Source organism: Grammomys surdaster, unplaced genomic scaffold (genome assembly GCF_004785775.1).
Source record: "Grammomys surdaster isolate TR1022 unplaced genomic scaffold, NIH_TR_1.0 126048, whole genome shotgun sequence".
NCBI classification, from domain to species: domain Eukaryota; kingdom Metazoa; phylum Chordata; class Mammalia; order Rodentia; family Muridae; genus Grammomys; species Grammomys surdaster.
This window is the reverse complement of record NW_021620860.1, coordinates 3,002,967-3,017,340: the sequence shown is the minus strand read 5'-3', so window position 1 is coordinate 3,017,340 and position 14,374 is coordinate 3,002,967. Positions and strand designations below refer to the sequence as shown.

The following is a 14,374-nucleotide window of genomic DNA, read 5'->3' as shown; positions in this document are numbered from 1 at the left end:
AGTGTTTCATTTTCTCCTGACATGTTTTATTCTCATCCCTCCTCCCTTACCTCCTCCTTTCCCAGCCTTCTTCTCTTTTTTCTATCTTTACTCATTCTTATCTTTGCTTCGGCGGCAGATCTTAGCTCCTTAACCATTCCCTTTGAAGAGGAGGAGGAGGAAGAGGAGGAAGAAAAGAAAGAAGAGGAAGAAATGTACAATGACATCGATAGCTTTGACTCCCCAAGGTCTGGTTCCCAGTGCAGAGCCGCAGCCTTGCCTGAACCTACAGACAAAGAAGAGGACATTTATGAAGTCCTACCAGGTGAGATACTTCATCGGCTAACTACCCACCTCCGGCTACTTGCAAAAACTCTTGACCTAGTGGAAGAATGAAACAGCCCCCAAAGATATCCCCACCTAAACTTCACTGTCTGAAAGAGATGGTGTAGGAAGCCCTGTGGCTCTACGGTGTTCTGGGAACAAGATGAAATCCTCTTTCAGCTGTACCACGTGATGTGACGTCACTTACGAAGGTTAAAGGCTAAGACCACTCCCTCTGGTTTCCATTGGCTTACTGTGAGTTTGGAGGTCGTCTCTCATAACTCTGTCTAGCGCTGGCTTATTTTTCTGTAGAATCCGGAGAAGGACAAAGCATTGTCTCAAAGGTAGAGAGGAGTTCCAAAGTCTGGATTGTGCAGATGCCAACAAACCATTTTAGTGATACAGTAAAATTCCGATAGAACACAACTCATTATCGCCCTGAGTCAACTCTCATCTCCTAAGAATAAACCTACTCTGCTTCCCCTCTCCCCCTGCTAGGACAGGCTGACTCTGGAGCCCTCTCCTTCAGAAGGCAGGCTCTCTAGCATCTCAGAAAATGCAAAGTCATCACTGCTCCCGCAGAGCCACTTCTGGTGGGGAACCAGCAGCTGGTGAGCAGTACAGAACACAGTGGGGGTCAGACTGGAAAACCAAAGCCTGAGCCTTTTAATTGCGAGGTATTTAGACAATGGGAAAGTTGAATCTTCCAGTCCGTTCAGGAAGTGCTCCTGTGGAAACTTGCCAGGAGTTTAGTACTCTGCTAAGAAATTCAAATTAAGCCAAAATTTATAGCAATTTAAACCTGCATCTCAGATGAACCTGGGAACTAAGGTGAATCCAACACTAAGGCCCCTGAAGACAGGGCCCCTTGCTAAAAGCATCATCAGTAAATAACTGCATTTCAAGGCTCCCTAAGAGGAGGGCCGAGCCCTCTTAAGTAGGCATTCCCTATTTGTCTCTTGCCTCAGAAAGAAGCCACGTCATTGCTCTCTGAGTTAAGTTGCAAGTCTGTGTCCACACAGCCCCACCGAGAGTTCAGTCCTTCCCCTCGGTCCTCCAGCCTCTGCCAGACTCCACTTCCCCAGCCTTTTTGGTTGTTGTTGTTGTGTTTTATTATGCAAATGATATCTTGGTTGAGGTCGAGCCATTTCTTGTGTCTGAAGTTAAAAAAAAATGATAATTTCCTCAGCAAGTCATCGTCGTTAATGAAGTTTTACAAAAACAGATACAACCAAAGGAAAATAAAATTTCACAGGTGATAAATTTTTCCAATTTCCCTGGCAGAATTCGATAGGATTGTTAAATTAAGAGTGAAGGTGTCTGTTAGGAAGCAACGAGCAGTGATGGGTAATTTTATAGAGTGGAAAATTGAATCAAATTGCTACATTAAAACAGAGCTCCTCTGAGAATCTTCCTCCACAGCCTGTGCCATTGCAACAGCAGGGTGCAGAAACGGATCTAATTCACCACACTCCCTAAAAGGAGCTACACTTGGCCAGAATCTTCCTAGAGAGCTCACGCCAGCCCAGGTTCAGGGAAAGATCCGAGGGAGGTTCCACCTTAGGTTCCAACTATTGGAAGAATGTTCTGGGGAGCATCTCCCCCAAGTCACTGTGCCTTCTGGGATGCAAAGAAAAAGTGTATGATGCCCAAAGAAGCCAGGGAGGAGGAGACTGATGCTCCGGGATGGGGAGTGGAGGGAAAGAGAAAACAGGATGGGTTTGAGGCCACCCCCTAACTCAGGGTCAGAAGCAAGGAATATACCACCATCCTCTGAGTGACCAAGTTCATCCGCCTCCTACACCCCTACGCACAGCTGAGGTCTTGGGAACTCCTCCAAACCTCCCACTGGTTATCTACAAGAGTGGACCCAGGGGCATGGAGTTGAGTCAGCCTCCTCAAACAGCTAACCCTGTGCCCACAAGAAATTGGCCCACAGAAATTTGAGGGAGCCACACTTTAGAAAACGTGGGATCTCTGTCCACAGGTTAGAGGGACAGCAGCTACCTTGTCTGTGCATCCAGTGAACAAAAGCCGATATCCAGCACAGTTCTTACAGACAGCATGGGGCGGGGAGGTATATAGTCATTTCATTATCACGTGAGTATTTAGCCACATGTCTCCATCATCCAAGCATTCTAGCACCCCACCATTGGTGCTTCTGAAATTGCTGTGTGTGCTCTGCATGTGCCACACCACAGTCCTAAAGGAACAGAGAAGGAATGTGAGGGGACCAGCATCATCCTCCCTCCAGCCCCACCACCCAAGGCCCCTGCATGCCAGCCACTACCTACTGAAAAACAGCATGTGAGAACAGCACTTAGCACGGAGCACGGGTAGAGAGACACTCCACATGGAACCGTAGTGTGGACCTGGTGCCGTTTTATAGGAAATATTACTTCCTCAGAGAGTTGGGGGATGGCTAGGTCCCACCCTCACCAGCCAGACCCAAGACAGTCCAGCTAGGCACTTGCGGCTATGTGGGTGAAGCAGGCGTGAACCCAAAAATCCTGAACAGATGGAACGTGGAGAATACCTTCTGCTCCAGTCCTGTTTTAAACCAAGAGGCTAGGTGCCAGGTGGAGGGACAGCCAATAGTAACACTGGATTGTTCAAGCACTGCACGTTCACCAGTAGTCAAATGGCTTGAATCTCTAGCGTCCATTTCATTATAACAGGTGAGCATGCTTTGTGAAGGGTGTTTAGTGTTGGCAGGCATGCTGGTCCTGCTTTTTGGGGTGGGGTCTATGGGAGCCCTCGCTGTGCCTATGGGGAAACCCATGCATGTGAGGCTTCCCCAACCCAAGGGTAATATAAACAGGCATCTAGAAGACTGAAAAGAATATGCAAAATATACCAAGTCAATAAAAAAAGTTCTCCTAACCAAAATAATATATGGGTCATCAAATTTAATGTGTGATATCCCTTTAGTCATGAGGTAATTAGCGTTTATGGTATGGCTAGCACTCTTGTCCGCAAGAGGGAAGCCAGAGCACTCAAGGTTTTCAGCCAGACCACAGAAAAAAAAGTTAGTCTAGGCTGGAGAAATGACTCAGCTGTTAAGGACACTGGCTGCTCTTCTAGAGGTCTTGAGTTCATCTCCTTGTACCCACCCAGAGAGTGCCTCACCAGAGTCTATAATAGAATCTGATGCCCTCTTCTGGTGTACAGACATACATGTAGACAAAGCACCCATATACATAAAATACATAAATAGAAAGAGAGGGATGTGCAGGGTTGGGAGGTGGAGAGATGGCTCAGAGGTTAAGAACACTAGCTGATCTTCCAGAGGTCCTGTATTCAGTCCCCAGCAACCACATAGTCGCTCATAACCATCTGTAATGAGATCCGGGGCCCTCTTCTGGCCTGCAGGCACACATGCAGGCAGAATGCTGTATACATAATAAATAATAAAATCTTTTTTTTTTAAAGTTAGTCCTGGAAAATATGGCCTCAAAGTCGGTATCCACTAGGATTCTGAGATTCCTGTTGAGGATATGAGGGCCCTTGAGTTTTAGGATTTCATTTCTAGTAGATTAAACTTCAGAGAATGGCCTAAATGCAGTATGAAGCCAGATGTTAAAATAAGAGGTTTAGGACCTGAGAGGTAGCTCAGTGGTTAAGAGCACTTGCTCTTCCATAGGGCCAGGGTTCAGTTCCCAGCACCCACCTTGGACAGCTCACAACTCCAGCTCCAGAGGACTAGATACCTTCTTCTGGCCACCATAGAAACCTCTGCATGCTGTACACATCACACACACATACACACACACACACACACACACCACACACACACACACACACACACACACACACACATATAATAAAATAAATCTTTAAAAAGAAACATTTTTCTAAACATTTTCACATCTTTTTTGAAGTTATTCTGCAGATGAGCACAGTCCTAGATTCAAAATTCCATATAAGACATCTTTTATCAGGTCCTGCATTGTCTAGGGCCTCAAAGGTAGAAGCCAGTAAGGCATCTGAGACCATTAGGGAGCAGTAACACTGCCCCAGAGGTTATTTCAGACCCAGAAGCCAAACTGCTTTATAATAAAGCATATAACTAGTTCTCTTTTTTTTAATTAGAGACAAATAGAAACAACATTCTGTAGGATCATCTTTCCCCCTGAATAGTTGTCCAGACACATAGGAAGAAGGAACAGTGATAGTTAAAGATCTAAAGAAAGAAAATGCAAAACAAACCCAAGCCCAAAACACAAAATATATGAACAAGAGTCAGTATGGTCCCCAGCCTCTTTCTAGTCTCTTGGCCTCTTTTCTTCCTCATCCCTGGTTGCTCTATCTTGTCTGTCTGTCTGTCTGTCTGTCTGTCTATTACCTCACATTCTGAGCAACTGCCAGCCATGGGGGCCAGCTGGATCTATGCTAACTATGTCTTCTACCTAGCATGCTCCTCTGGTCTCTGCCTGTGAAGTGCTGCACATTCTGTCAGAGGTGTCCTCAGATGTGACATCTTCTCAGATGCCACTGCAATTAAGCTCTACCTCTGACCATGCTGATTTGTAGTCTTGTCTTTCTCCCCAGTTAGTAGGTACTCGTTTATTATTTGTAGAATTAAATTCTGTACATTCCAACTGTTGGTATTAGCACAAACTGAGCTTGATGTCTTATAGATCAGCCATACCATAGAGATAGGATGGACGTGTTGGGAGGTAACAGTTGAGATTACCCAATACACAGAGAAGAGATGTGTTCTTAGCCTCCTGCTATGTGTTTTATTGTTGTCTAGAGAGATGCTACAGCATACAGGCATCTATGGCTTGTCTGGGCATGCCAAGGAGTGGTTCATTCCTATTCTTCTGGATGGTCCCCTTACATATCAAGTCTCCTCCCTGTATTCCTCTTGCATCTGTCACCAGAGCACCTTGACATCTGGCTGCACATTAATACATTAGCCATTTCCTTAAAGCTGTTGTCACTGTTGGGGAAACTGCTTTTCCCTCCTTTTAACGTAATCAATTTTTTTCTCCTGTTATTCTTTCTGGTATCAGTTTCATGAATGCCAGGGGTAGGTGCCAGAGCCACACTTCAGAAAGGATTCTGGTGTCAGAAGCAGCTAGCACCTCACTGTCCCTCCTAGGTGGATTCAGTGTCCTGTTCCGCTCAGCCTCTCATTAGTGTCCCTGACACTGTGCCAAGAATGTTGATTGAAATCGACTCTCCGGATACTGATGCTCATTTGTGATGCCCCATGGTTTCCTCACATGTTCACACACTTAACAGAATCTTCTTCAACTGTTTTCCCAACTGAGATGAGATATTTGGGGATCAAGTAGAGCATTTAATGTAATAAGTGGGCAGTAATCTTCAGAGGTTAATTTGTTTAAAGCCTGTGTGAGATTGGGGTCCCATATGCCCCGTTAGGAGCCAGGACCATTATAATCTATTACTGTTTAAAGTTGAGCTAGCACATAAATTTTAATTCTCTCTTAAATAAAGATGTATTTCCATGGATGTGATGCCAGAATGCCTAAGAATCTTCTTATAAAGAGGTCCAATGAGCTCTTTAACCTAAAGAAATATTTTTTTTTCAAAATGATCTTTTAAAATGAAAACCTTAGGCCAACAAGATGCCTCAGTAGGTAAAGATGCTTTCCATATGACCCACATGGTAGGAGGAGAGAAGCAACTCTCCCAAGTTATCCTCTGACTTCTGACATACACCCTGATACATGTGAGCATATATGTATGTACACACACACACACACACACACACTTAATAAGTAAAAATAAAGCTTCTTTTTACACAGTAACAAAAAACAAGAAATTTGACTCCTTAACCCACCTGTATTTTTAAGCAGAAAGCCTTTTTTTAAAAAAACAATTTCGGTTACATGGCAACTGTCTTGACTTTGGACCTTGTGAGATGCCAGTTTGGTTTCACAGAAGGGTCCAAAATCAATTGTATCAAACTCTCTCAGTCTAAGAAGGTACCGAGAGCATTGCTCAACATTAACCAGCTGTAGAAGGGGCTTCTTCTACTGTGTGACCCCCATCTTCAGTCCTCCACTGTGTGAAGGACTCAGCCTCAGTCCTGCAGTGACCCCTGAGACACAGCCCACACCAAGCAGTAAGAAGGCTTCTTAATGGAAGGCCAGTTTCAGCCGCCAGAAGACAAGGCAGATAGAACAGAAGTGGGGGATCGGAGCTTCCCGTTCACATCCATCCCTGTAAGGCCTGGTAACAGTGGCAAATAATACACATACTTAATGGCCAACATTTTTCTTTCTTTCTAGGTGACTCCAAAGTTACAGTGGAAATCAGAGAGTCTGTTCTGAGACTGAATAATGCACATTTCTATTTTTTCCATTTTTTTTTTATCATGACTAGATTAAGTGCTATTGCCTGAAAGGATAAAGGAGTCAGGTTTTAGTTTTCATTTTTATCATTGCAAATACATTTACATTCTCCTTTTTTACAAATGCAAAGAGCAGGCAGGCCACTTTCAATAATTTATTTTAAAATCAATGCTAATGAGGTTATGTCTCGTCAGTGGCCGAGTTTTACAATAAAGTCTGATTTATTTAGAAAAGATCTTTGGTGTAGCTTCCCATCTAATGGCGGTGGGAAGGAGGTGGAGTAGCAGGCACGGTGACCCTCCAACTTCGGATCCAATTTGTAATTCACAGCGGAGATCTGACCCAATTTACATTGATTAGACTTGGGAGGAAGAGACAGCTGCACACGGACAGCAGAGGTAGAATAAACGCTCTCTGCAAAGTGCCTAAGCACAGCACATTATTGGTCCTTGTGATTGAGTTGTCTGATACCAGGAAAACAGCCGATTGCTGCCCAAATTATTGGGCATCTCTACAAAGAGGATGCACCAACTCACACTGTAATATTGTCAGTCCTAAAAAATTAGCCCCATAGCAAAAAGGAAAAGCATCATAGCAGAAGAAAGAAGCAGAAGAGAGCATGGAAGAGACGGTGTGAAAATAATGGGATTTGTTTCTATGTGCCCTGTTCCCTACATTTGACGTCACACCTCCCTTACTTCATGTCTTTGTTCTTGAGGTGGGGTTGGGGAGCTGTACAGGTGGTGACAGGGAAAGCCCTTACTGCTGGACTCTACACAGAAATAAGAATCCTTCAAAGAGCTGGAGAGCTGGCTCAGAAGTTAGCACTGACTGCTTCTCCAGAGGACCAGAGTTCAAGTCCCAGCACCCACATGGCCACTCACAAATGTCTGTAACTCTTGTCCAAGGGGATCCAATATCCTCTTCTGCAAGCACCCAGCACGCATGTAGTACATGTACATGTATACAGGTGAAATATTGATACACATAAGATAGTTTTAAAAATGTTTTTTTAAAGGGGTCCCTTTTCTACAGGACTGTAGGGCAAGCATGTGAATACGTATCTTTAATCTCCATAACAGGTGAGTTATTTCTCCAGAATGTTAAATTCTTAATTTTTATTTTTCAGAGGACAGTATCATTTTTATAAACATAAAATCAAGGAGTGGTTTGTGTTTCTTTGTTTGAGACAAGGTCTTACACATAAGCCCAGGCTAGCCTCGGACCCACCTTCTAAGTGGGATCAAAGGTGAGCGCCACCATAACCCATTCTAAACTCAGGTATTTTTAATGCTCTGTGGTAGCCTAACACATTTTGTGCTGTTTCTTCTTCCCTTTGACCTTAGGATTGACTTGCTTAAATTTGACATTCTTAAAAAAGCTAGAGGGAGACTGTCCCCTGGCCATCTCCTCAAAGATTCCATGTGTGGAGAAGCAAGGCGAGTGTGTGAAATAAAACCTAGGAAGAGGAAAATCCAGTGTGCTCAGGAAAAACTGAGTAACTGGCTCTCAAAACACGGCTCACTGTGCCCTATCTGCTGTGTGTGTGTGTGTCTGTCTGTCTATCTGACTGTGTGTCTAAGAGAAAAAGAGAGGTGGGCTAGTTTATGAAGACCAGTGAGCCTATTTCTGCCCCATATCTATGTACGCATGCATTATAATTCTATCTCCTAAAACAGGATTATTAACTGTGGCTCTAATTCTCATACTTTCTTAATAAAGATCCAGTTCCCATTATATCACATAGTATGAAGCCTGAGATGAAACAGGTTAATGAGGGTAAGAAATCCAGGCCAATCACGTTGTGACTTTGGCCATATAAACACTTGACTGGAGTTAGACACTAGCGTTGACTTAGAACCCATTGTGAATCCACGGCAATTAATTAAAAGACCATTCCATCTGCCCTCAGGAGCCTATACTCTAATGAACAAGGCAGGCTGAATAAAACAGTAAAAGAATAAAAATAAAAATAACTACAGGCCTCAAGTACTAGGAACATAAAACTATGTTCATGACCAGCCTCTGAAACAGCTGAACAAAAATGGGTATGTTAAAAACTAATTTATCACAGAAGGTTTAAAACCCACTTCCAATCACACACGCGTATGCGTGCACACACACACACTAACTCACACACACTAACTCTGGATGACTAGAACCAAGATGTCTGCCTGGAGATAATAAATTCGAGCAAGAATTCCACAAAGAGAAGTGAGGACTGAGGAAAAGAATCGGGTCTAATGAAAAGCCCCTGGGTGATCCAATTGGAATTGGGTTGGAAGTTCCACCAAGGCAGGAACCTTGGCATGCTCGCCTGTTGACATATCCCTGCTCCCAGTGCAGCCCCCTGTATACAGCATGTGCTTGAGAATATTTCAAAACCAGCAGTGAATAGAAGGGGAAGGAAAGGAGGCCCATTCGAAGGTGATAGATAATTGAAGGGAGGAAAAAAAGAAGAAGAAAATGTGTTAACTAAACTTCCCTTAAAAGAGAGAGTTTTAGCTTGACATGATAGCACAGTCCTGTAATCCCATCTCGTGAGAGGCTAAGGTAGCCGGATCATGAGTCCAAAGCCAGCCTGGGCTCCATAGCAAAGCCCTGCTTTGAAACACAAGAAAAAAGAGGGGGGTCAGTGAGCTAGCTCAGAGAAAAGTGACACCCTCAAAAGAAAGAGCACAAAGACGGACACCCCACACACATTGATGCTAATCCTGATCGTTTGTCCCCTCAGATGAAGATGGTCTAGAAGAGGATGCGTGTGGCGTTCATCAGCGACGAGGTATAAGACAGGGTCCACACCACTGGGCGGAACAATGGGGCTTCCGGTTTGAGAACACACTATCATTACTGGTCCTGGTACATGACCCCAAAAGCCCAAAATATAGTGACTGGATAGAGAAGTGCCTTAACTTTAAAAGCAGACACCCAATCACTTTAACCGATGTCCTAGCACAGCCAAGATTTGTCTTCAGAAGGTAGGAAGCCAAACCAGGTATTTTTTTTTCCTATCAGTATTTCTTAAATCAGTGCCGTGAAAATAGAATTGTCTCATCGGAGAGCAGAGGATTGAGAATGGAAATGTCTCCTCTCTGAGAGGCCCGGAGATTGCGAGTCGAGAGGGGAATAGAAATGTGTCAGATCTAAAAAGTGAGCCCGGGGTGAAGGATAGAACGGGAGGGATGCTGACCTCTGATGGGCTGGTTTGATTCCAGGCACATTTGGAAATGAATATGTAACAGGTTTGTTGAATACAAAATTACATCTTATTCATCCCTGACTGTTAGGCATGCTTCAGGCTCTTAGTGAGCCCATCCCTCCTAAGGTCACAAGTGCTTGGGAGTCTCCCTAAGTGGACTAAGGACTCACTCCTTCATTGTCAGTGAAGGAATGTTGCTCGTTCCTTGGGCCACCTCAAGGACATTCATTCTATCAGCAGAGTCGGATTCGAGAGTGATTTAGATATGAGCAGATTTTTTTTCCTTCGAGTCTATGAAATTCGTAAGCTTAGGAGTTCTTTCCCGGTTTCCATCCCTGCTCTCGGTTTCTCTGGCCTTTTGCTCATTCTCTTCTTGCCTCCCTCCCTCCTTCCTTTGCTTTTGACTTTTCTTCTCACTCATAGTCATCTAGTAAGTCCTCTTTTCCCTTTCCAGTTGCTGCAAGAAATAAGGGCAAGTGCGTGCGTGCGTACGTGCGTGCGTGCGTGCTTGCGTGCTTGCGTGCTTGCTTGTGTGCGAGCATGCGAGCATGCATGAGAGAGAGGACGATCTCTGTCTGGTCTTGGTCTTTCTTGGTCTTAGCCTTCTACTTTGTGTGGCGTGGGCAGAGTCTTTTTGTTGTTTTGGCCCTGCACCGTTTGCCTGACCTGCTGGCCCATGACCTGCTTTCCAGGATTCTTTAGTCTCTTGTCTCTCATCTTGCTATGGAAGCCCTGGGATCACAGCCATGTGTAACCTCTCCTGGCTTCTAGAAGGACTCTTGGTGATTAAGACCTAGGTCTTCATGCTGGCTAGACTAGTGCTTTTCCTCGCCGAGCCATCTTCCCCATCCCTGCAGGAAATGACTCTTAAAGGATTAGCGAAGGACTCGGGTTTGCAAAGATCCAACTTCTCCCTGGGAAGAGGGAACACAGGGGTCATGATACCAAAGCAGAAGGGAAAGCACTCGGGATGCGTTCGCTTCGAGGATGTTAGCTCGTAATGATTAGCCCATGAAATTAAGTCCTCTAAAAGACAGAATGTCTGAAGTTCTGATTGTGAGCCTTAGCCTTTAATGGCTGTGCTCTCTCTCCAGCCCTGAAACCTAATTTCTATTGTTTCTACTTGCCATACAAAATCCCAACAGAAAATGTGTTCTGACCTAGCATGTCCCAAATAAGGCTTTTCTCTACCAACTTCCATCAACAGCATAGGAAGACACTCCCTCATCATGGACACCTTGGGTGGGATAACTAGAAGCTTTCTGTGGCCAACACTATTAAACCCCAGGAAGTGTCAGCATCCTGGCACAGTCTCGATTTCCCTCCAGACTCCTCCCTCCTCTCATTTTCTCCTGCCTCCCCCTCCCCATCAGGTTCTATCTGGGAGGTGCAAGGAGATTTATTTTTTTAGCTATCCCAACAGGTATAATTCAATTAGGATTTTTTTTTAAAAAAAGAAGTCTTTTGTTCCTCATACATCCTGCCTCCCAAATAGGTGTCGTTAACGTGAGGCTAGCTCTAACTATGTTCCCGAGGCTTGCTCATACATCCTGCCTCCCAAATAGGTGTCGTTAACGTGAGGCTAGCTCTAACTATGTTCCCGAGGCTTGTACTTCCCACCACGTATAATGATTGGTGACTCGCTGATTAAAGCACAGGAGGACTTTTCGCTCTCTCTGCAGAATCCGAGGCAGTGATTTTTATTATTTGTGTTTACTTATTTATTTATTGAATTTACACGGTGCCTTTTCTCCAAAGGAGCTGTAGAAACTGCAACACATATGTAACTTCCCAATGTCATCTCTTAGTTTTATAGCAACAAAATATAGAGATCTGGGGGAAGGGCCAACAGCCTGAATGAAGGCATTTAAAAGGCTGGCACAGAGTAAATTCTTAGGTCATAGAAAAGCAATGTACATTTGCGTGTCTTTTCATTTTTCTCAGGTGTTATGTGTTTGCAAGGGAAAGGCCTGTCCTGGCTGCCTTTCCTCCCAAGGTGCTGTGGCTGATGCATCTAGGACTCTTCTCTAGACCCTGTCACTTGATGCTGCACTTTCTCTGACAGAACTGCCAACATTTTTCAAGCCCACCTCCAGATCTTATCCGAAGAGGGAGAGAGGAACAGAATTCAGTTTATCCTTATTGAGTGTTAATGACCCTGTAAGATGCAATTTCTTTTATTTTATTCTGTTACCTAGAAAATCTATCACAGCCTTGTAGTATTGATTGTCCAATCTATAAAGAGCTCGCTTTACAGCGTGACTGTTAGTAACATGGTTACTTTAATGAGTGACTCTTCAACACCTCAGATTCTCTCTAAATTCCAGTTTGGCAGTCCCACAGTGGATCTAACACTGAAGGTCTTTATGGTGAGATCATATTTTCCTGCTTTGCTGCGAGAAACTTCTGGGTAGCCCAAAGCAAGACTCACTGTGAGCTGTTGGTATAAAATTTTCCTTTGCTTGGGTGTGCCATGCCATAGAGACAAGTCATCCTTAGACACATAAAGTTGCTAGCCAAAGGTCTTGGAATAGATCTTCCTTCCCACCCCCACTCTCTGTCTCTCTGTGTTTTTCTCTATGTCTCTTTCTGTCTCTGTGTTTCTGTTTATCTGTGTCTGTCCCTTTTTGTGTATCTGTCTCTCTATCTCTGTGTGTGTCTCTGTCTCTATGTGTGTGTCTCTCTCTGTCTTTGTCTCTGTGTGTCTCTCTGTCCTGTCTGTCTGTGTGTCTCTCTGTGTGTCTCTATTTGTTTTTCTCTGTGTGTCTCTCTGTGTGTCTCTGTTCGTTTCTCTGTCTCTGTGTGGCTTTGTGTGTCTCTGTCTCTCTCTTGTGTCTCTCTCTGTGTCTTTATCTGTGTCTCTCTGTCCTTCTGTTTGTCTCTGTGTGTGTCTTTCTCTGTCTCTCTGTGTGTCTCTGTTCGTTTCTCTGTCTCTGTCTGTCTCTGTGAGCAAACCAGGCTTGGTCTTACAAACATCGAGTCATGTTAGGAGAGCGGAAGAGCGGTCTTTCATAGGCTTTCCATCCTGGAGACCCTCTGCTGGCCCACTGTGGTGCCCGCCGATAGAAAACTCTTATACCAAACCAAATGGAAAACACAGGCTCCTGTAGCTCTTGTCCTCTGTTTTTCCAGGACCAACCCTGAGTTGAGCGTCACCCGCTAACATTTTAACCCAATAAAAGGAACTGATGAGGTGAGAATCACGACCTGTGATTGTTCTCCATTCATAAATCATACTTACAAAATTAAGGGGCATAGTAATTTCATAACTCAAGATGAAATGGGCTTGAACATAAGCAAATGGTATGGAAAATGAGCAAAAAATATTCTTCCTGCTCTGATGTCACAGTGAGTGGAACCTGGCAAGTTTCTTCATATTTCTGAAACTGTTAATAAAGTGGCAGTGGGTATCTGCTTTGAGTGTACTTACCATGGCGGCCTCTCCTGACTTGGCTTAGACTAGAGCATTCCAAACCACTGTTTACAGAGTTGGTCCAACTCTCACTGGGCCCTACTGTGGTAGGTTTGTTTTCAAGGCTTTGTCTGGTGTCCCCAATTTAAACAGCTGTGCCTAATGCCAAACCTCATTGACCCGGCCCCTTTACTCATCAAGAAAATGTAAACAGCACATTGACCTTCTTCAGCCTCCTCTCCCCGGTTACAGCTCGAACTCTGAAGCTACCCAATGCCCCGTAACAACTAAGCTCTGGGAGAACAGTCATCTTCTGTTGTCCCTGAAGACAAGGAAAGCTAAATAGGTATCCTGGTCCTTTTACTAGGTGCCTCCATTGACTCTGTCACCAGTAACACCAGGCTGGACTTCTTAAAAGGAAAAATGCCTATCCTGGTCACAAAGAACCTGGTGTGGAATGACATAGGATTTCTAGTGACCACCTGGAAGAGGGAAAAACAACTCTTGTCAGTTGCTCGTCTTTGTGATACTTTGCTCGCTCGAAGCTTTGGTTCCTCTCACATAGGATTAGAAAGAATAAGACACTCCTACTCCCACCCCACCCCACCCCCATTTCCTCTAGAAACACTCCTTCTCAGCTCTGCTTGCAATTTAAATGCAGTGATCATAGCCATTAGCTTCCTATCATTGTAATTGTTGTTAATTGTTATAACTGTTTTAGTTATTAGTGTTGTCATTATTGCTCTAGGTCCTCTGTCTGTTTTATGCTGAATATATTAGAGCTTTTGCTTTTGAATTACCAGGCTTTATTTAGTGTAGAGTTACTTTTTTTTTTTTGAGAGACGTTGAGAAATGCTGGCATTAAGCGTTCGTTCTTTTGTCTTTCATTCCAAATGGACAGACTAGGAAAAAAATAATTAGATGGAATAATGTCCTCAAAATGAGAATGAGGATGTTTTGAATTAATTAACTGGTCAGAAGATTGCATCATTTCTGACTCAGGCTGTTGCCAGTGTGGTGGAAACCTAACTGAGCCAAAATCTAGTCCACAGAGAAAACCTTGCTCTCGGGCTCCTAACTCCTTTCACTGCCCTATGGGAACAGTATCTGCCCTTGTCCTCCTGTCTGAAGATG

General features: G+C 44.1%; 1 protein-coding gene across 3 annotated transcripts in view; it reads left to right on the top strand.

Annotated features, from left to right (window-relative positions):
- The window catches only part of Skap1 (src kinase associated phosphoprotein 1), a 295,894-nt gene that overhangs the window by 251,986 nt on the left and 29,534 nt on the right, over positions 1-14,374 (top strand). For 2 of the 3 annotated variants that reach the window (XM_028754982.1, XM_028754984.1), the window contains 2 exons: positions 119-304; positions 9,364-9,411. In XM_028754982.1, coding sequence (XP_028610815.1) covers positions 119-304; positions 9,364-9,411 — 234 coding nt within the window. The remainder of the gene's footprint in view (positions 1-118; positions 305-9,363; positions 9,412-14,374) is intronic. The other variant, XM_028754983.1, reaches the window with a different exon arrangement.